The following is a 23,801-nucleotide window of genomic DNA, read 5'->3' as shown; positions in this document are numbered from 1 at the left end:
TGAAATGGCTGCCCTTCCTCTACCCTAAGCAGGTTCATTTTTATCATAAATCAAAATTCCTTTTGGGTATAGGCCTGTTTCTGAATTCTCTGCAACATTCCCTTGATTTGTTTCTCCTTTTCTGAATACCATATTGTTTTAATAACTGTTGATTTATGATACATCTTGATATCCAATAGTGTAAATCTTCCAACTTTGCTCTTCTATAAGATTTTCATGACTATTTTTGGCCTTTGCCATTTCCATATACATTTTAGACTTCGCTGATAAAAACCAAAGACCCTATTTCTAGGAAAACACACACAAGTACACACGCACACGCAGAGCTGAATTTTTTCCTTGAAAATGCAAAACCTGACAAGAGCACAATGATAAAGAAAAAATATGTCTTTCAGTTAACATCTATTTAAAAGTTTAAAATAAAATTTGGCAAACTACTATATCCAGCAAATGTCTACTTAAAAACATGACCTCTGACTGGCATTCACATAAGAGGGCAAGCTACCTAATGTTTCTGTGCCTCAGTTCTGTATTTTGCAATCTTCACTTATTATTCTGTGAGGTTCAAATGAAATAACATACATAAAGCACTTGTAAGAGTGGGACATAGGGAGCCAATAAAATTTGAGTATTGTTATTCTTCTACCACAACACTCCTTCATTTAGTCTCTGCTATAATTCACGATTTATATGTCTCTTTCTCTTGTTAAATTATAGACTCTATGGTGGAACCATCCTTGGCCCAGGCAAGAGCCTGTGACCCAGCAGCTATGCTTTAGTAAGCTTTGTATATCACAAACACCACAATGCTAAATTTATTAAAGGACACATGGGTCTTAGTCACTTGAGATTCAACCTTGAAGACTGGTACAATGTAGCATATGTCACTCTAAAACAACAGCTCTTCTGACTAAACTGTTCAGATCCAGGGAATATCGTTGTCCACCTTTCTTGTCCTATGTGCTCAAAACAAAGATGATTGCACTTGAATGTTGTGAAGGTTAGTTGGCTGTTCCACTGCTCATGTCAGAAGCAAGTGTTTCTCTGAAGTATGGGGAAGATTTGATGAGCACTGGTGAGCTTAGGAAAGAGATAAGAGAAAGTTATTAACTGTCAAATTGTCCCTTTTTAGATAGTGTGAATGCAATCTACTTTTGCATAACAATCATTTCTTTGTAATGCCAAGAGTCTATTTTCTTTGTGTTCTGGTTTGTGATTCTGGAGGTATGATATTCACAAGAGTTGCCCATGGTGGCTGAAATACTTAACAATTCATACATGTAGGTCTAGACAGAACATTCATGGAGCATGTTACTAATTCTTTACCTTGGTAACAAAAGAGATACTTAATGCTAGAAATGCAAATAGTTTTATTATTATTAAAATATATATATATATATTTTTTGCGGTACGTGGGCTTCTCACTGTTGCGGCCTCTCCCATTGTGGACCACAGGCTCCGGATGCGCAGGCCCAGCAGCCATGGCTCACGGGCCCAGCCGCTCTGCAGCATGTGGGATCTTCCCAGACCGGGGCACGAACTCGTGTCCCCTGCATCGGCAGGCGGACTCTCAACCACTGTGCCATCAGGGAAGCCCATATTTTTATTAAAATATTGAGTGATATTTCATTATTTTCAAAATTTAAACATTTTCAGCTTTACTTAACTAATTTTGATTTTAAAAGTTAATTTATATGAATCCCTGTTAAGCTCTTCCAAAAAAATAGAAGAGGGAACATTTCCAAACTGATTTTTTTTTTTTTTTTGATGCTGATCACCCTGATACCAGGGTCAGACAAGACACCACAAGAAAAGAAAACTACAGGTCAACATCCCTAATGAACCTAGATGTAAAAATCTTCAATAAAATACTAGCAAACTAAATTAAACAGCACATTAAAAGGACTATACACCATAATCAAGTGGGGTTTATCTCTAAGATGCAAGGACAGTTCAATGTACACAAATCAGTCAGTGTGATATACCACATTAACAGAATGAAACATAGAAACCACATGATCTTTCAATAGATACAGAAAAAAACATTTGACAAAAATTCAATGTCCATTCATGATAAAGAGTCTCAACAAAATAGGTATAGAAGAAACTTACCTCAGTAAAATAAAGACCATATATGAAAAGCCTACAGCTAAAATGATAATCAATAGAGAAAAACCAAAAGCTTTTCCACTAAGATTTGGTACAGGCAAGGATGCTCTGTACCATCCTTTTTGTCACTTATATTCAACCTAGTACTGGAAATCCCAGACAGAGCAATTAAACAATAAAAAGAAATAAAGGCATACACATTGGAAAGTAAAAAGTAAAATGATCTCTGTTTGCAGATGGCTTGATCATATGTAGAAAACCATAAAGACTCAACAAAAAGACTGTCTGAACTAATAACAACATCAGTGAAGTTGCAGGATACAAAATTAACATACAAAAGTTGACGGCATTTCTACACAGTAACAATGAGCTATCTAAAAAGGATATTAAGAGAACAATCCCATTTACAATAGCAACAAAAAGAATAAATAAAACACTTAGGAATAAACTTAACCAAAGAAGTAAAAAACTAGTATACTGAAAACTTAAAACACTGATGAAGAGATTAAAGAAGACGCATATAAAGGGAAAGACATCCTATGTTCATGAATTGGAAGACTTTATATTGTTAAAATGTCAAAACTACCCAAAGCGGTCAAAAGATTCAGTGTGATTCCTATCATAACTCTAATGGCACTTTAATGGCATTCTTTCAGAAATAGAAAAAAAAATCCTAAAATTCATATGGAACTACAAAAGAACTTGAATAGCCAAAGCAATTTTGTGCAAGAAGAACAAAGATGGAAGCTTCATATTCTCTAATTTCAAAATATATTCAAAGCTGCAGTATTTGAAACAGTGTGGTACTGGCATAAAAACTGTCATATAGAACAATGAAACAGAGTAGAGGGCCCAGAAATAAATCCACACATTTACAGTCAACTAACATTTGAAAGGGTGCTAAGAACACAGAATGGGGAAAGCTCTTCAACAAGTGGTTTTGGGAAAACTGCATTATCTACATGAAATTGGAACCTTATCTCACCATATGCAAAAATCAACCCAAGATAGATTAAAGACTTAAATGTGAGACCTGAAATGGTAAAACTACTGGCAGAAAAAAGAGAAAAAGCTTACTGACATTGGTCAAGGGAATAACTTTTTTTGTTTTTTCATGACATCAAAAGCAAAGGCAAAGAGGACACTTCAAGATGGCAGAGAAGTAAGATGTGGAGATCGCCTTCCGACCCACAAATACATCAAAAATACATCTACATGTGGAACAACTCCTACAGAACACCTACTGAATGCTGGCAGAAGACCTCACACTTCCCAAAAGGCAAGAAACTCCCCATGTACCTGGGCAGGGCAAAAGAAAACAGAATAAACAGAGACAGAAGGATAGGGATGGGACCTGCACCAGTGGGAGGGAGCTGTGAAGGAGGAAAGGTTTCCACACACTAGGAAGCCCCTTCATTGGTGGAAACTGGGGGTGGGTGGGGGGAAGCTTCAGAACTACAGAGGAGAGCACAGCAACAGAGGTGCAGAGGGCAAAGCAGAGAGATTCTTGCACAGAGGGTCAGTGCCGACCAGCACTCACCAGCCTGAGAGGCTTGTCTGCTCACCTGCCAGAGCGGGTGGGAGCAGGGAGCTAAGGCTCAGGCTTCAGAGGTCAGATCCCAGGTAGAGGACTGGAGTTGGCTGCATGAACACAGCCTGAAGGGGGCAAGTGCGCCACAGCTAGCAGGGAGGGAGTCCAGGGAAAACTCTGGACCCGCCTAAGAGGCAAGAGACCATTGTTTCAGGATGCACGAGGACAGGAGATTCAGAACACTGCCTAAACGAGATTCAGAGACAGGCACGAGCCGCGGCTATCAGCGCGGACCCCAGGGACAGGCATGAAACGCTAAGGCTGCTGCTGCAGCCAACAAGAATCCTGTGTGCAAGCACAGGTCACTATCCACACGTCCCCTCCTGGGAGGCTGTGCAGCCCGCCACTGCCAGGGAGCCGTAACCCAGGGACAACTTCCCCAGGAGAACACACGGAACGCCTCAGGCTGTTGCAATGTCACGCTGGCCTTTACTGCCGCAGGCTTGTTTCACATTCTGCCCCTCCCTCCCCCCAGCCTGAGTGAGCCAGAGCCCCCTAACCAGCCACTCCTTTAACCCTCTCCAGTCTGGGCGAAGAACAGATGCCAGAGGGAGACCTACATGCAGAGGTGGGGCCAAATCCAAAGCTGAACCCCAAGAGCTGTGCAAACAAAGAAGAGAAAGGAAAATCTCTCCCAGCAGCCTCAGGAGCAGCAGATTAAATCTCCACAATCAACTTGTTATACCCTGCATCTGTGGAATACCTGAATAGATGACGAATCATCCCAAAATTGATGCAGTGGACTTTGGGAGCAACTGTAGACTTGGGGTTTCCTGTATGTGACTGACTAGTTTCTTATTTTTATGTTTATCTTTGTATAGTTTGTAGGGCTTGTTATCATTGGTGGAGTTCTCTATTGGTTTTGTGGTTCTCATCTTATTTTTTTAAACTACTTTAAAATCTTTTATTTTAATAACTTTTTTTATTTTAATAACTTTATTCTATAATATATATTTTTTCTTTGTTTCTTTTTTCCTCCATTTTCTATTCAGATGTATAGCTGACAGGGTCTTGGTGCTCTGGTCGGGTATCAGGCCTGCGCCTCTGAGGTGGGAGAGCCAGCTTCAGGACACTGGACCACCAGAGACCTCCCAGCCCCATGTAATATCAATTGGTAACAGCTCTCCCAGAGATCTCCATCTCAACTCTAAGACCCAGCTCCATGCAATAACCAGCAAGCTCCAGTGCTGGACACCCCATGCTAAACAACTAGGAAGACAGGAACACAGCCCCACCATTAGCAGAGAGGCTGCCTAAAATCATAATAAGTTCACAGATAGCCCAAAACACACCACTGGATGTGGTCCTGCCCACCAGAAAGACAAGTTCCATCCTCATCAACCAGAACACAGGCACCAGTTCCTTCCACCAGGAAGTCTACACAACCCACTGAACAAACATTATCCACTGGGAGCAGACACCAGAAACAACGGGAACTATGAACCTTCAAACTGCGAAAAGGAGACCCAAACACAGTAAGTTAAGCAAACTGAGAAGACAGAGAAATACTCAGCAGATGAAGGAGCAAAGTAAAAACCCACCAGACCAAAAAATTAAGAAGAAATAGGCAGTCTAACTGAAAAAGAATTCAAAGTAATGATAGTAAAGATGATCCAAGATCTTGGAAATAGAATGGAGAAAATACAAGAAACATTTAGCAAGGAACTAGAAGAACTAAAGAGCAAACAAACAATGATGAACACAATAAATGAAATTAAAAATTCTATAGAAGGAATCAATAGCAGAATAAATGAGGTAGAACAATGAATAAGTGACCTGGAAGATAAAATAGTGGAAATAACTACCACAGAGCAGAAGAAAGAGAAAAGAATGAAAAGAATTGAGGACAGTCTCAGAGACCTCTGGGACAACATTAAACACACCAACATTCGAATTATAGGGGTCCCAGAAGAAGAAGACAAAAAGAAAAGGACTGAGAAAATAATTAAAGAGACTACAGTTGAAAACTTCCCTAATATGGGAAGGGAAAGTCCAGGAAGCAGAGTACCATACAGCATAAATCCAAAGAGAAACACTCCAAGACACATATTAATCAAACTATTAAAAATTAAACACAAAGAAAAAAAATTAAAAGCAGCAAGGGAAAAGCAACAAATAACATAAAACAGAATCCCCATAAGGTTAACAGCTGACCTTTCAACAGAAACTCTGCAAGCCAGAAGGGAGTGGCCAGACATATTTAAAGTGATGAAAGGGAAAAACCTACAACCAAGATTACTCTACCCAACAAGGATCTCATTCAGATTCGACACAGAAATGAAAACCTTTACAGACAAGCAAAAGCTAAGAGACTTCAGCACCACCAAACCAGCTTTACAACAAATGCTAAAGGAACTTCTATAGGCAGGAAACACAAGAGAAAGAAAAGATCTACAAAAACACACCCAAAGCAATTAAGAAAATGGTAATAGGAACATACATATCAAAAATTACCTTAAATGTAAATGGATTAAATGCTCCGGCCAAAAGACATAGACTGGCTGAATGGATACAGAAACAAGACCGTATAGATGCTGTCTAAAGAGACCCACTTCAGACCTAGGGACAGATACAGACTGAAAGTGAGGGGATGGAAAGAGATATTCCATGCAAATGGAAATCAAAAGAGAGCTGGAGTAGCAATTCTCATATCAGACAAAATAGACTTTAAAATAATGACTATTATAAGAGACAAAGAAGGATACTACATAATCATCAAGGGATAAATCCAAAAAGAAGATATAACAATTGTAAATATTTATGCACCCAATATAGCAGCACTTCAATACATAAGGCAAATGCTAACAGCCATAAAAGGGGAAATCGACAGTAACACAATCATAGCAGGGGACTTTAACACCCCACTTTCACCAATGGACAGATCATCCAAAATGAAAATAAATAAGGAAACACAAGCTTTAAATGACACATTAAACAAGATGGACTTAATTGATATTTATAGGACATTCTATCCAAAAACAACAGAATACACTTTCTTCTAAAGTGCTCATGAAATGTTCTCCAGGATAGATCATATCTTGGGTCACAAATCAAGCCTTGGTAAATTTAAGAAAACTGAAGTAGTATCAAGTATCTTTTCCGACCACAACATTATGAGACTAGATACCAATTACAGGAAAAAAGCTGTAAAATTTACAAACACATGGAGGCTAACCAATACACTACTAAATAACCAATAGATCACTGAAGAAATCAAAGAGGAAATTTAAAAATACCTAGAAACAAATGACCATAAAAACACAATGACCTAAAACCTATGGGATGCAGGAAAAGCAGTTCTAAGAGGGAAATTTATGGCAACACAATCCTACCTCAAGAAACAAGAACAATCTCAAATAAACAACCTAACCTTACACCTAAAGCAACTAGAGAAAGAAAAGCAAAAAACCCAGAGTCAGCATGAGGAAAGAAATCATAAAGATCAGATCAGGTAGATGGACCTAGAGTCTGTCACACAGAGTGAAGTAAGTCAGAAAGAGAAAAACAAATACTGTATTGTATGCTAACACATATATTTGGAATCTAAAAAAAAAAAAAAGGTTCTGAAGAACCTAGGGGCAGGACAGGAATAAAGATGCAGACATACAGAATGGACTGGAGGACATGGGGAGGTGGAAGTGTAAGCTGGGACGAAGTGACAGAGTCCATGGACATATGTACCCTACCAAATGTAAAATAGATAGCTAGTGGGAAGCAGCTGCATCGCACAGGGAGATCAGCTCAGTGCTTTGTGACCACCTAGAGGGCTGGGATAGGGAGGATGGGAGGGAGATGCAAGGGGGAGGAGATGTGGGAATATATGAATATGTATAGCTGATTCACTTTGTTATAAAGCAGAAATTAACACACCATTGTAAAGCAATTATACTCCAATAAAGATATTTTTTAAAAAAGGAAAAAAATGAAAAAGAAATGAAGGAAAGGATAGCAAAGATGAATAAAACTAAAACCTGGTTCTTTGAGAAGATAAAAAAAAATTGATAAACCATTAGCCAGACTCATCAGGAAAAAAAGGGAGAAGAATCAAATCAATAGATTTAGAAATGAAAACAGAGAAGTAACAACTGACACTGTAGAAATACAAAGGATCAAGAGAGATTACTACAAGTAACTGTATGACAATAAAATGGACAACCTGGAATAAATGGACAAATTCTTAATACAGCAAAACCTTCTGAAACTGAACCAGGAAGAAATAGAAAATATAAACAGACCAATCACAAGCACAGAAATTGAAACTGTGATTAAAAATCTTCCAACAAACAAAAGGCCAGGACCAGATAGCTTCACAGGCAACTTCTATCAAACATTTAGAGAAGAGCTAACACCTATCCTTCTCAAACTCTTCCAAAATATAGCAGAGTGTGGAACACTCCCAAACTCATTCTACAAGGCCACATTCACCCTGATACCAAAACCACACAAAGATGTCACAAGGAAAGAAAACTACAGGCCAATATCACTGATGAACATAGATGCAAAAATCCTTAACAAAATACTAGCAAACAGAATCCAACCACACATTAAAAGGATCATACACCATGATCAAATGGGGTTTATCCCAGGATGCAAGGATTCTTCAATATATGCAAATCAATCAATGTGATACACCATATTAACAAATTGAAGGATAAAAACCATATGATCATCTCAATAGATGCAGAAAAAGCTTTTGACAAAATTCAACACCCATTTATGATAAAAATCCTCCAGAAAGTAGGCATAGAGGGAACTTACCTCAACATAATAAAGGCCATAGATGACAAACCCACAGTCAACATGGTTCTCAATGGTGAAAAACTGAAACCATTTCCTCTAAGATCAGGAACAAGACAAGGATGTCCACTCTCACCACTATTATTCAACATAGTTTTAGAAGTTTTAGCCACAGCAATCAGAGAAGAAAAAGAAATGAAAGGAATTCAAATCAGAAAAGAAGAAATAAAACTGTCACTGTTTGCAGATGACATGATATTATACATAAAGAATCCTACAGATGCTACCAGAAAACTGCTAGTGCTCAATGAATTTGGTAAAGTAGCAGGATACAAAATTAATGCACAGAAATCTCTTGCATTCCTAAACAGTAATGATGAAAAATCTGAAAGAGAAATTAAGGAAACACTCCTATTTACCACTGCAAAAAAATAATAAAACACCTATGAATAAGCCTACCTAAGCAGACAAAAGACCTGTATGCAGAAAACTATAAGACACTGATGAAAGGAATTAAAGATGATACAAACAGATGGAGAGATTATACCATGTTCTTGAATTAGAAGATTCAACATTGTGAAAATGATTATACTACCCAAAGCAATCTGCAGATTCAGTGCAATCCCTATCAAACAACCAATGGCATTTTTCACAGAAGGAGAACAAGATATTTCACAATTTGCATGGAAACATAAAAGACCCTGATTAGCCAAAGCGATCTTGAGAAAGAAAAATGGAGCTGGAGTAATCAGGCTCCCAGACTTCAGACAATATTACAAAGCTACAGTAATCAAGACAGTCTGATACTGGCGCAAAAACAAAAACGGGAAAACGGGAACAGGATAGAAAGCCCAGAGATAAACCCATGCACATATGGTCACCTTATCTTTGATAAAGGAGGCAAGAATATACAGTAGAGGAAAGACAGCCTCTTTTTAAGTGGTGCTGGGAAAACTGGACAGCTATATCTAAAAGAATGAAATTAGAACACTCCCTAACACCATACACAGAAAAACTCAAAATGGATTAAAGACCTAAATGTAAGGCCAGACAGTATAAAACTCTTAGAGGTAAACATAGGCAGAACACTCTATTACATAAATCACAGCAAGATCCTTTTTGACCCACCTTCTAGAGAAATGGAAATAAAACCAAAAATAACCAAATGGGACCTAATGAAACTTAAAAGCTTTTGCACAGCAAGGGAAACCATAAACAAGACCAAAAGACAGCCCTCAGAATGGGAGAAAATATTTGCAAATGAAGCAACTGACAAAGGATTAATCTCCATAATTTACAAGCAGCTCATGCAGCTTAATATCAAAAAAACAAACAACGTAATCCAGAAATGGGCAGAAGACCTAAATAGACATTTCTCCAAAGAAGATATACAGATTGCCTAATTGCCAAAAAACACATGACAGGATGCTCAACATTACTAATCGTTAGAGAAATGCAAATCAAAACTACAATGAGGTATCACCTCACACCAGTCAAAATGGCCATCATCAAAAAATCTAGAAACAATAAATGCTGGAGAGGGTGTGGAGAAAAGGGAGCCATCTTGCACTGTTGGTGGGAATGTAAATTGATACAGCCACTGTGGAGAACAGTATGGAGGTTCCTTAAAAAACTACAAATAGGGCTTCCCTGGTGGCGCAGTGGTTAAGAGTCCGCCTGCCGATGCAGGGGACACGGGTTCGTGCCCCGGTCCGGGAAGATCCCACATGCCGCCGAGCGGCTGGGCCCGTGAGCCATGGCCGCTGAGCCTGCGCGTCCGGAGCCTGTGCTCCGCAACGGGAGAGGCCACAATAGTGAGAGGCCCGCGTACCGCAAAAAAAAAAAAACTACAAATAGAACTACCATATGACCCAGCAATCCCACTACTGGGCATATACACTGAGAAAACCATAATTCAAAAAGAGTCATGTACCACAATGTTCATTGCAGCTCTATTTCCAATAGCCAGGATATGGAAGCAACCTAAGTGTCCATTGACAGTTGAATGGATAAAGAAGATGTGGCACATATATACAATGGAATATTACTCAGCCATAAAAATAAACAAAATTGAGTTATTTGTAGTGAGGTGGATGGACCTAGAATCTGTCATACAGAGTGAAGTAAGTCAGAAAGAGAAAATGAAATACTGTATGCTAACACATATATATGGAATCTAAAAACAATTGTTCTGAAGAACCTAGGTGCAGGACAGGAATAAAGACACAGACATAGAGAATGGACTTGAGGACACAGGGAGGGGGAAGGGTAAGCTGGGACAAAATGAGAGAGTGGCATTGACATATATACACTACCAAATGTAAAATAGAGAGCTAGTGGGAATCAGCCACATAGCACAGGGAGATCAAAGCGGTACTTTGTGACCACCTAGATGGGTGGGATAGGGAGGGTGGGAGGGAGACGCAAGAGGGAGGAGATATGGAGATATATGTATAGCTGATTCACTTTGTTATAAAGCGGAAACTAACACACCATTGTAAAGCAATTACATTCCAATAAAGATGTTAATAAATAAATAAATAAATAAAATTAAAAATGGTCAAAGGACCTGAACAGACATTTCTCAAAAGAAGACATACAAATGGTCAATACGTATTTTAAAAAGTTCTCAACATCACTAATCTCATGGAAATTCAAATCAAAACCTCAATGAGATATCACCTCACACCTGTTAGAATGGCTGTCATCAAGAAGACAAAAGATAAGTGTTGTCAGGGATATGGAGAAAAGGAATCCTTGTACAGTAAGTGGGAATGTAAACTGGTGCAGACATCATGGAAAACAGTATGGAAGTTCCTCAATAAATTAAAAATAGAACTAACGTATGATCCAGGAAGCTTATTTCTGGGTATCTAGCCAAAGGAATTGAAATCTGGATCTTAAAGAAATATCTCCACTCCCATATTTATTGTAGCATTATTCACAGTAGCCAAGATATAGAAACAAACTAAATGTCTTTCAACGAATGAATGGATAAAGAAAATGTGGTCTCTCTCTCTCTCTCTCTCTCTCTCTCTCTCTCTCTCTCTCTCCCTCCCTCCCATGAAATATTATCCAATCTTAAAAAAGAAGACACCTGGAGAACATTATGCTAAGTGAAATAAACCACACACTGAAAGACAAGTCCTATATATCTCCCTCATACTTGGAATCTAAACTAGTCAAACTCATAGAAGCAGAGAGTAGAATGGTGGTTGCCAAAGGTTAGGATAGAGAGCGGAAAATGAGGAGATGTTGGGCAAGGGTACAAAGTTTCAGTTTTGCAAGATGAATGGGTGCTGGAGCTATAATATAGAGTATGGTAACAAGAATTAACAGTACTGTATTGTATTACTGAAATTTGCTAAGAGGATGGATCTTAAAACTTCTCAACACAGGAACACGCACACAAACCCACACAGGTAATTATGTAAAAGTGAAGGATATGTTATTTAGCTTGATTATCCTGATCTTTTTACAATGTATACATATATCAAAACATCACATTGTAGCCTTAAACATACATGATTTTTATATGTATCTCAATAAACTTGTTTAACATTTTAATTTATGGCTTTAAAATATTTAGACATATGGTATGTGGGCTTTCATTTGCACTCTTGACAGGGCCTGGGTAATATGAAGTGCGTCTCTTCTTGAAATCAAAGACATGTCTTATTCCTCCCTTGAATCATACATAAATGCCAAACACAAGACTCTGCCCAGGATAGGTGCCCTGTCTCCCCAAAATGTTTAATTAACAAATGTATCCTTGTTGAGTGAATTTATGGTGGGACCATCAGGAGCTGGTAAACCTTTTGACACCTCTAAATGACACTTGATATTTAGCCACCATCTAGTCCAGCCCTGAGAAATGTCACTGCATGCTCAGACACCCTGACCAGAAATGTACTTCTTTCTTCTTAACCACTTCCTTCCCCAATAGCTCAGGCACTCCTTCAGAACCCATCTCTTGGGGCTATCAGATTAAACTGAACAGGAAAACTGGTAGAAAGGTTAATGTGATTCATTCCACAACTTGGAATGGTTTAAATTCAAGGTCTAGTTGCTAATTTTAGTCCCAGGGTAGGATATTCAAAAAGTAGACTGTGTCTCTGTTTAAATAATCTTCCTTAATAATGATGTAAAGTCAAATGAATTAGTTTTAAAACGTCCTGGAGACAGGCAACATTTTTTTAAACTTTTTGGCTTGTGTGTATGCCCACTCAGACTGGGTATAGACGAACATAGCCACATAAAGTTGCCAGTTTAGGAAAAAAGACCCATACAATTTGGGGTTTATTACAAAATATAAAAAATATGATATAGACCTCCCACTGAGTAGCTCTGAATTAACTAATTTTTACTTAGCCATTGTGGCACCTCTCTTTCTGTAACTCTTTTCGTGCATCTCCTCACCACCTCACTCCCACCATCCCTCATTCAGGAAAAAAGTTTTAAAATAAAATAATAATAACAATAAATTTGATTTAAAATATCTTAATCTGTTCTAATGCTTTAGCCCACATTCTTTATTTAGGTTCAACATACTATTGCCATCCTGGCACATGGTACAGCATTCATTTTGCAATTATAATCCTTATTCAGTGAACCTCCTTCATACACATAGTTCCACATAGGACATCTTACCTTCTGAAGTAAATAAAAATATTCTCTGCAGGACTTCAACTCTCAGAATGGCTCTACTTTGGGGTTTCAACGGCCTTTCTGATTTCCAGCCCAGCACCTTGTACTAAGCAAGATGTGCTTTATAAGCCAATAAATAAGAATAATAATTGTCTCCATGTTTATCAACTCAGACTCTTTCGGTCTTGTCTTCATCATGCATTTTGCCACTTAAGGCAAAGTCAAGGACTTTCAGTTTGCTTGTATTTATCTGTTGCCTGCCAAGTGATCCTCTGCTCTCAAACTCCCCAATCCCCACAAAAGTAGTTTAAGTTATTCTTATTTGAGGCCTTTATTTGGTTCTTTCATATTTCTGAGGCTTACTTTTCATCCATAAAATTAAAAATAGAAGTGAAAGTCATCTTTGCTTTTATGATTAAACCCTCATTTCATTAAATTGGATTTCACTAGCAGGACTTAAAGGCATAACCTTCTGCTTAGTATCACCGTCCTTTACCATTCCTGCAATCATTACTTCTGTGGCAGATGACTGTGGTTGGGCTTTTTTGTTGTTGTTGTTTCTAGTATATGTCCCTTATTGTTCTTTGGAAAATGGCCATTATTAACATGGAGGTTCTTCCATATTTCCAAGTTTATGTTTGCCAGATGCTCTAGAATAAATGATTATTCAAAACATATTTGAATCCTTTTTGTTTTCTTTCATAGCTTAAGTTTTGTACCCAAAGACTAATAAACTGAAAACATCATTTTCTTCTTATACATTTAAAAACTAGTCACATGCATATGTAAGACTTTTTTTCTCTCTATATACAGTGCTAGAGGCATTAACTCCACATCTCTTGTAAAGTCCCCTGAGACTCAGAGAAGCAACTGTGAGGGGAATGGCCAAGCCACAGGAGTGCACCGTGGGGTCCCTGTTCCTACCACCAGACTGGCAAGGCTAAAGGGCAAACTTGCACCAATGGTCAACCCAACATCCATTATCCAACAAGTGTCATGATTTTACAGTAAAAAGAAGTTGTTTACTATGTAGATGCCTTGAAAAAGGAGACATCTTTGGTTACTAAAGGTCTCTGTCTCTGGAAGAAAGTAAATGTAGGTTGTGGTGATATTTTTATTCATCAACAAGCTTTATTGTTATTATAAATGCCGTTACTATTACCACTCTACTTAACAAGTGCCGGTAACTTTCACAAAATCATAGCCAGAGAAGTACGAATGAGAAAAACTCCTAGCCAGTGGGCCTCAGTAGGAGTCAGAGAAGATCATAGGTAGTTGTAGGCCCTGAGTACAGTCTGAAAGTCCAAATAAACTCCCAAAAGGTAAGGTAACCTGTGTTTGCAGTCAGGATAGCAACAAGGGGTTAAGGGAGATAGAATCATAGCTCACCCATCATGGAAGCCATATTCAGAAACAGGGCCAGGAACTCAAAGACAAGTGAGATGCTTACACAGAAGTGAAAATTACAGCAGAGTTACCATTTGGAATTGCTTATTAGAGTCCCCAAAGCAAGTATGGCTCCTGGGGCAAGCTAAAGAAAGGCACACAAACCAATGGAGACATGGAGAGGGGTGTTTCTGTTTTACACGTACACACATCCCTCTTGAGTAAAGCAGACTCCCTCCCTTGATCTTGATTCCCAGATTCCATGCATCTTAGCAGAGCCAAGAGGAACTGGCAAAGGGCCTGGAGTTGGAGAGGGTATGTGAAGTTTAAAAACATATACATCGTTAAAAATCATTAAACATGTTGGTAACCCAAAGTGAATTCATACACACCCACAAAATTTGGCCTCTGACAGGTTAAACCGCTTGGGCCTTCAGTCCTTATTGGTGTTGAAACTAGGGCTGGGCTCTGTCTGCTGCCCAAGTTCACATGGACCCCGCAGTGAAGAGCAGTAACCAGCATTCTGCACAAGCGGGAATCTAACTTTAAGACAATTTTTCTCCAGGAGAAGTTCTTTGCACCTTGCTCCTTCTGCCTTACAAATCATGCTAGTTGGCAGCAGTGAAGTAGAAACCCACAGCTCTTGAGTTTGCCCTTGACAGAGCACATTGTAGAATGCTCAAACAGTAAAGGATTTTCCATAATCACAATGTAATTCAAAGTTGAATTGAGTAATCTTTGGTTTCAGAACAAGAAAAATAGCATTTAAGATGGCAAGAAAACATTTTTTTCTTAGGGAGTTAATGTAAAAACAGATATGGGATTTTATACTAGAAAGTGGGAGCAAGAATGAAAGTATTTACCTTCTTTTAACATGAGGTAACGTATTGGGTTGTCCAACAATTCGTGTGGGTTTTTCTGTAAAATCCTTTGGGAAAACCCGAACGAACTTTTTGGCCAAAACAGTAAAATCAAATTCTGTTGATTTTTTAAAATGTAGCCTTAAATAGAAATATGTAGCATGTACAAATAAACCCGGAATAGATAAAAGTATATTTTAACATATTTCTAATCTTAAGGAAAAGCATGCAGAATATGGCTGGCTTAAGTTTTTACTTAATAGGTAGAAAATATTATCCAAATCTTTCCTTTTCAAAGAATGGCGCATAGACTTGTAGCATTAACATCACCTGGGAGCTTGTGAGAAATGAAGAACTGTGGGCCCCAGCATGGTCATACTGGATTGGAATCTCCATTTTAATGGATCCCTAGGTGACTCACATGTACACAAAGGTTTTGAAGCACTGATCTGAATTAACCATTCACCAAAGGCTTATCAAGTAGGCTTATAGAAAGCCTTCCTTTCCTCCAGCACCACATATAAACTTGCAAGCAAAGTAAAAATCATGTTTGCTCTGCAAATACAACTTCAAAATGAGGTCCCTAATACCTTCTTCAAACATTCGGGAGCCACCACCTATTTCTTTACTTTTCCATTTTTTTCTCTGAGATACTTCCTAGGATAAATACCTTCCCTTTTTGCATGGATTGTTTTGCCTGTGACTTTGGAAGACTGAATAACAGCTATGAAAGATACTAGAAAGGAGTAATACTGATAGATTTATTGGAAAGAAAAATAAGTGAAAGACAAGGCAGAAATACAAAAAAGCAAAAATAGCATGAACAAGAAAAACAAATATCTGTGTATTTTATTTATATTGAAAATAGATTTATTGTTTATCTAAATATAAAAAAAATCTGTGTATTTTATTTATATTGAAAATAGATTTATTGTTTATCTAAATATAAAAAGAACGCATGCTAATAGTCTCTCATAGTTTTGCTAACTAAAAATTGTAAATTCTCAAATAATACAAAAAAGTAGTAGTGTTCAGAAACATCATCATGAAGGGAGAAACTTCTTTTGTTCTTTCAGTGGCCCAGCATCCACTTACCCATCTCCAGATAATTATCCCACCAGTTTTCTTTAACTGCGATTCCTCCTCTCTCCTCCTGACCCATCTGACTCTTAGGCCCCATGCTATAAGTATTATCCTATATCACCTATGGATATGGTGGAGATATGATGGAACGTGTGACAGAGCACACAGGCCTAAGCCAATTAGAACCTCACGTTCTCTAGATCACAGTGTTGGTTTGGGTATAAGCATGCATCCTAAGTTAACCAGCCAGGCCCAATGAACCTAGAGCTTTCAACTGAGTAATTAGAAGACTTTCTTTCATGCCAGTGCTGATATGGAGAGGAGGAGAGGCAAAAACTGTGGCAGCCTCCTTGTCACCATGAGGGGAGATATTGTTCTGAAGATAAAACCACCACAGAGGAGGAAGGGCAGAAACGTGGAAACAGAGGGAAAAACCGGCTCTTCCTGATGACCCTGTCTGAAGCCCTGAAAAAGATGTGCCTAGAAGCAAACCAGGACTCTATACTTTTCAGCTATCTGAGCCAAAAATAGATTGGATTGCTTAAATTAGATTTGACTGAGATTCTGTCACTTGTATTCAAGGGAAATATAACTAATACATGTTTGTATACTTCTATGCATACATCTGCATAGATGGATCTTATTATTTATAATTTCATTTTCAGTTTATTCTTTACCTATTATTTTTAACCTGCTATTCTCAACCCAAAAAAATGTCATTAACATCTTTCTGAATAATTAAATTCAGATCTATATTGTTATTTTATTGGATATATGATGTTATATAATTTGTACTATAATTTATTGAATCAGTGTCATACTGAGAGACATTTACAGATTGTTTATACACATTAAAGAAAAACCTCATATATACTAATTTAACCTACACAATGATCTCCTTGGGATAAATTTCTAGAAGTAGAGTTGTTAGGCCAAAGGTACCTAATTTAGGATATTATACACACTCCTACACTGCTTTAGAGAAATCTGTAGAATTACATTTATACCAATAAGACCTGGACAATTCAGTGTTCCCTACAGTCACATAAACATCTGCTAATTTCATGAGCAAAAAATAATATATGTAATTTCTTTTCCATTTCTCTACTAGTGAGAGTGACTATTTTCCACACATTTGTCAGCCCTTGCATTTCTCCTTTTGTGAACCACCTATTACATTTTTACCCATATTTCTGTTACAGTGTTTGACTGCCTCATTGATATGCTAGAGCTCTTTATATATTAAGTGTATTAACTCTTTCTCATATATTTCCCAGGTTGTATTTTGTTTTTGATTTAACTTAAAGACTTTTCATGGTGGAGAAATTTTACATTATTATGTAACCAAATTTATCAAAATTTAATTGTGGATCTTTTATTACTTATATTGCTTAGAAAGATTGTGGCATTCTAAGACTATAAAATTACTCACCCATATTTTCTTCTAGTAGTTTCTGGTTTCTTTCCATTCTTTACCTTTTTTAATATACATTTAAATCTTTGATCCACCTAGAAGTTATTTTACCATAAGGGATTCAGCTTTCTTTTCCCCAAATGTCTAGCCAGTAATCCCAATGTTATATACCAGAAATTCTATTCATCATCTCACCAATATGAAATGCCATCTTTATCATATATTTAATTACCACATATCCTTGGGTCTATTTCTGGCTGCTTTATTATGTTTCATTTCAGACTGTTTCTGCCTCCTGTAGCAGTTTTGTGTTAGATATTGTAATTCATAAATTTTAATATCTAGTAGGATAAGTATTCTTACAATTCTTTTTTTGATCCTTCCAAATTGTCTTAGCTTTTTATTTATCTATTTTTTAAATTAATTTTAGAATAGTTCAAAAGCTTCTGAAGAAATAGTACTTCACAACTCAGAAAGAGAAAAACAAAAACCGTATGCTAACACATATATATGGAATCTAAAAAAAAAAAAAAAAAAGGTTCTGAAGAACCTAGGGTCAGGACAGGAATAAAGATGCAGACATAGGGCTTCCCTGGTGGTGCAGCGGTTGAGAGTCCTCCTGCCGATGCAGGGGACACGGGTTCGTGCCCCAGTCCGGGAAGATCTCACATGCCGTGGAGTGGCTAGGCTCATGAGCCATGGCCCCTGAGCCTGTGCGTCCAGAGCCTGTGCTCCGCAACGGGAGAGGCCACAGCAGTGAGAGGCCCAAGTACCCCCCCAATAAAAAAAGATGCAGACATAGATAATGGACTTGAGGACACGGGGAGGGGGAAGGGTAAGCAGGGACGAAGTGAGAGAGTGGCATGGACATGTATACACTACCAAATGTAAAATAGATAGCTAGTGGGAAGCAGCCACATAGCATAGGGAGATCAGTTCGGTGCTTTGTGACTGCCTAGATGGGTGGAATAGGGAGGGTGGGAGGGAGACACAAGAGGAAGGGGATATGGGGATATATGTATACATATAGCTGATTCCCTTTGTTGTACAGCAGAAGCTAACACGATAAAGATATTAAAAAAAAAGAAAAATAGTATTTCAATATTGAATAAAAATACATGAATATTATTATTTTGAGGAAAGTGAATAAAATAATAGTAAAATATTAAGTATTGGTAACCAAAAACATGGCACCTATTTTCATTTATTAAATTATAATTTAGTGTCCTTTAGAATATTTTATTTTTCTTTTATATACCTGCAAAATATTTCTTGATCAGTTTATTCAAATATATTTTTTATTTTATGTTTTTATTACTATTTTCAATACTCTACTTATCTTTTTTGCCAAATTTGATTATTATTATTATGTAAAGAATATCTTCTTATTTATAGTTTTTGGGAGACTTAAAACAATATTTTAAAGTCAGGAATAGGTCCTGAATTTAATCAAATATTTTTAGCATCTATTGTGATTTGACTGATTGAAAGAAATCAATGCATTTGCCAGTACTGAATTGGATACATTCTTGGAGTTAATCTCACTCAGTTATATTGTATTACTCTTTTGATGTACTGCTAAATTCTCTCTGCTAATATACCATTCACAGCTTTTGTGAGGAAAGAGAGAGGGGAAGAGACAGAGGGAAGAGAGAGAGATAGAGAAGAGAATCTGTTCAATGTTACTGTCACACATATGCTAGTGTCATAAAAGAATATGAAGAGAATTCCTTATTTTGTGTTGCTCTGGAACAAATTCAAGTCATGTTGGAGTAATCTGGCTCTTGGAAGAATGAAAATAATTTCCAAAGATACCTTCTGTGTCAGAAGCATTTTGGAAAACTTTAACAACATTCACAATTTCTTGCACAATTTGTAGTCTATTTCTTCTTGAGGAAAAAACTGAAGTTTTAAAAGTTATTAGTATAAAATTGTGCAAAACATTTTCTTACGATGATTTTCTCATTATCTGTAGTCATCTCTCCTTTTCATTGCGTATTTTATGAATTCATGTTTTTTCTCTCTCTTTTGTTCTCACTCATACTTAGTATTGGTAGATTATTTATTTATTTAATTGTATTTGATCCTCCCTCCCTCCAGAACCAAGTTTTGAATTAATTTATAATTTCTATCACTTTTCTCATTATGGAATTTTGCTCCTCATTTAAAAAAATTTCTTCCTTATGTTTTTCTAAAGTTTATTTTAGATTCATTTTTCTAGCTAAACTGGCACCTTATTCACTTATTTCCATTCTTTTTCTTTTTTAGTAATATAAATGTATATGGTTTAAAATTTTTTCCCTCACTGTTATTTTTCAGATATTCTGTAACTGTGATGTTATTGTTTACTTAACCTGAGAACTATTTTACAAAAAAAAATTTTGTTTTTTTTCTGATTTTCCTATTTGTTTCTAGCACTGAATGCATTTTTTGTCACAGAATGTTGCTTATAGTATTTCTACTTTGGGGTTTATTTTTTTGTTTCAAACAGCATGATAAATATCTGTGAATATCTATGGGTCCTTGAAAAAATGATGCATTTCTTTGTTTCTAGGGTTTGATATTTGACATCTACATATCTATTAAATACTGTTACACATATTGCTATTCAAATCTTCTGTATTTAAATTTTGTCTTTTTTATCCATAAAGTATAGAAACCGATGCGTTGCCTTTCACTATTATTGTGTTTTTGTAAATATATCATTTATCTTCAGTAATTTTATATATTATTCATATTTTTACTTATAAGGAATAATTATAACTTCTCTGTAAATTTTAACCTACATCATTAAGTAGGTTGCATCAGCTTGCATTCACCTCTGCTTGATAATAGTTAACATTTTCTCCCAACATTTTGTTTATTTAGTAGATCATTATGCCATTTATTTTTATCATGGGGCTAATATATTAGATTTTTTTGTCATACCAATGATCTTTTCTGCTTTTAATGTCTTACATCTTCTTCCTTTGCCATCTTCTTCTTTGACGTTTGAAAAAAATAGACTATTTTGAATTCAAAAAGCAATTGCAGTTACAGCTTTAAATAATACGCTTAATCCTACAGTTCTCAATATATCAACTTTCACTTCAAGTATAGTTATTTATCCTCACTTTGAGAAATTAGGAAACAAAAGTTAATTTTGACAATCATTTTCGTTTCTAAGTGCTTACTCGCATCTCCCTTGTTCCAAACCTAGAAGGACTAATGCACAAATTGTTTTATTATTAATTTGTGCCATAACTGTACCCCTAAGTTGTTGTCCAAAGAAATATCTATTACACTGGTAAAAACAGAGACAAGAGACTAGAAACCTGCAATAATTGTTCAAGGACACAAATTTTATAACTTAAATTTCTAGTAGGCCACTTTATCTCATTACCTTGACTGACAAGAGGGACTGTTTCAAAACTGAAAATTGTTAGTATGAACAACCCGCTATTATTTTGTGCCACCTCATACCCCTCAGTGGCTGCAGCCAAAATATTTTAGTTTTCAGTCCCCCTTCTCATTAAAATGCAAAAAAGGGAAATGTATTCAGCCTTATTCTTGTACAAACAACAAAAACAAATCCACTGGAGGATAACGCTCCACTCTTCACTCGACTTTGACAGTGGAAACCTATTCTATGTTGATTAAGCAACTATGTAGCTGGATTCCTTTCTTATTTTTTGAATTATAATATTCCTTATGGCATTATATTAAAAATTAACCCATGGCAGGGGATAAGGGAGGAGAATAGGAATGAAGTATATTTTCCCACCCACCCAAATTGTGGCCAACTGGCAGAAACTACTGAACATGTCAGCATGTCACCCTGCTTTGGCTCAGAAGGAAAGTAATAGCCTTTGGTCCCATCTAGTCCCCAAGCACCAGAATGAATTCTGACAATCATACCTTTTTCTCTGCAGGTTTGCCTTTCTGGCTTTGTGTGTGTGTGTGTGTGTGTGTGTGTGTGTGTATGAATCCTCATGTGTACATAGACGCCTGCTGGAAATTGTTTCAATCCCTCTGTTCACATGTAATCAACATTCCCGCTCTCTTCTTACATTGAATTTTGGAAAGTGAGCCCTTGCAGTGCCCCATGCCTGCTTTAAATAGCCAAAGAATCAGAATCAGGAGACTCTAACTCTTCTAAGAGATGTCTTAGTGTGGTATGGCTAAGAAGTTTGCATGGCAACAGAGAGATGTAGGAGCAATGCCCTGTTTTTTCTCTCTGCTTTGGAAACTGAAAGGGTTGTTTCCTTTTATCTTTTTTTTCCTGTCACTGCTAAATTTAATTAACTATATATAAAGTATTAGAAATCCTTTGGATCTGATTATGAGTTTGGTCCAGAAAATGTGTAATCCCCAATGAAGCATGTATTAAAAGAGTCAACTCCTTTCCAAAACTGTAGTAATCAGATGTTAGTATATGAATAGTTTTGGGCTTGGCTAGAAAACTTATCTCTTTACTCCATCTTTTTGTACTTAAACTATAAACTTTAAGAGTAATTTGTTTCCTATATCAGTCAGGGTCCTGGCACATTCAAATCAGATAATTTGTGGATCATTTTAAAAAGACACCTTTACAAAGGTGTGAGCAGGGTATAGAGAAACCAGAAGGGATGGTGTGGTACTTGGGGTAAGGAACACCAAGGAACCACTCTCACTCTAGGCCTGAGAAGGCAAGGGGAGGACATTGCTACTGGAATAGGGGAGAAAAGAAGGGAGTGAAGAAGACCCTTCACAAGAGCTGAGATCTTAAGTTACATGGCCAGCCCAAATCAACCTGCAGGGAGAAAATGGATATAAATGTCCAAACCTTATTCTCCTCTTCCCTCAGGTCTCCTGCTGGCTCTCCCACTGGTCAACCCTACCAGATCTCAGAGGGCAAGTGAACTCGTGATGCTAAGGCTTAAGTCAGTCCCCTGGTATGCAAAGTGTGGCAGAAAGGGTGAAGGGAAACTGGAAGACATCTGGAACATTTCTATTAACATCAACTGATATCTATTCAACAACTACAGGAATTCCTCATTTCGCAAATTTCATCATCTACGTGAATTGGAATCCAAGGAGAACTTTCCCATGGAAATTGAGTCTTTAGGTTGTAGGAGATTGCTATGATAAAGTGGAAGTAAATAGACATGTGTTGTCCTAAGATGTGTATTCCAATACTGATGTTACCACGTGCTAGTTGTATAACTTTGGATGAGTCACTCCAGATCTTTTGTATTCAATGGTATTATCAGTATGGTGATGACAGTCATGTTTTTTTTATTTTTGTCAAGGATGATTGCTAGTATAAAGTTATCTAGTATATAAGAGAATACTCGGAAATATAATAAATTTTAATTTACTTTGGAAATATTTCTCTGAAGCCATGACATTTTCAGTCTCTTTGCAAGTCAGACTTTCCTCCTCTGAAATGGAGGTACTCTTGCCAAAATTGGTTGGTTGTTTAACAGTTCAGATATTTGTATCTTATGGAAGTGAATGAGTGCTCAGAGTGTATACACTGACTTTCCCCAGGGAATTCCCAATTTCCTTCATCACATCAAGGAAATCTTATAAATAATGTCATACACAGAGAGACTGCTTTGCTCATCAATTACATACAGTTACCTCCAGAGAGAGGGTCTGCCTTGCCAAGAATACTGCTGATTTGGCTCTCACTAGGAAAGCAAAGAGCTGATGCAACAGGCATTGCATTAAGGACCTTTGCGTATTGTCTTCCTAGCTCTCTCCCTCTGGAACTCTGAGCTGGTTTCAGAGGCTATGGGAAGCTATGGAAAGTGCAACCCACAGGTATTTTGGGATGTATGCTCTGGGACCAGTTCAGCAACAAAAGAGTATCTTAATTTGGGAGACTTTAACAAACTTCAGAAATAAAAGTAGACAAGAAATATGTATAAAGTAGACAAAAAAACGCAATAAAACAAAACAAACAAAAGAAACTCCTAGGGCTTCCCTGGTGGCACAGTGGTTGAGAATC

General features: G+C 37.1%; 1 protein-coding gene across 1 annotated transcript in view; it reads right to left on the bottom strand.

Moving 5' to 3' along the window:
- Positions 1–592: 592 nt before the first annotated feature.
- The window catches only part of LOC132518203 (zinc finger protein 474-like), a 163,574-nt gene continuing 140,365 nt past the window's right edge, over positions 593–23,801 (bottom strand). Inside the window, exon 9 of the mRNA XM_060146211.1 lies at positions 593–1,080. Coding sequence (XP_060002194.1) covers positions 1,027–1,080 — 54 coding nt within the window. The 3' untranslated portion in view covers positions 593–1,026. The remainder of the gene's footprint in view (positions 1,081–23,801) is intronic.

The sequence above is a fragment of the Lagenorhynchus albirostris genome, chromosome 3 (assembly GCF_949774975.1).
Source record: "Lagenorhynchus albirostris chromosome 3, mLagAlb1.1, whole genome shotgun sequence".
In the NCBI taxonomy this organism is placed as follows: Eukaryota; Metazoa; Chordata; class Mammalia; order Artiodactyla; family Delphinidae; genus Lagenorhynchus; species Lagenorhynchus albirostris.
The sequence above is the reverse complement of the archived record's forward strand: the minus strand, read 5'-3'. Positions and strand labels throughout refer to the sequence as shown.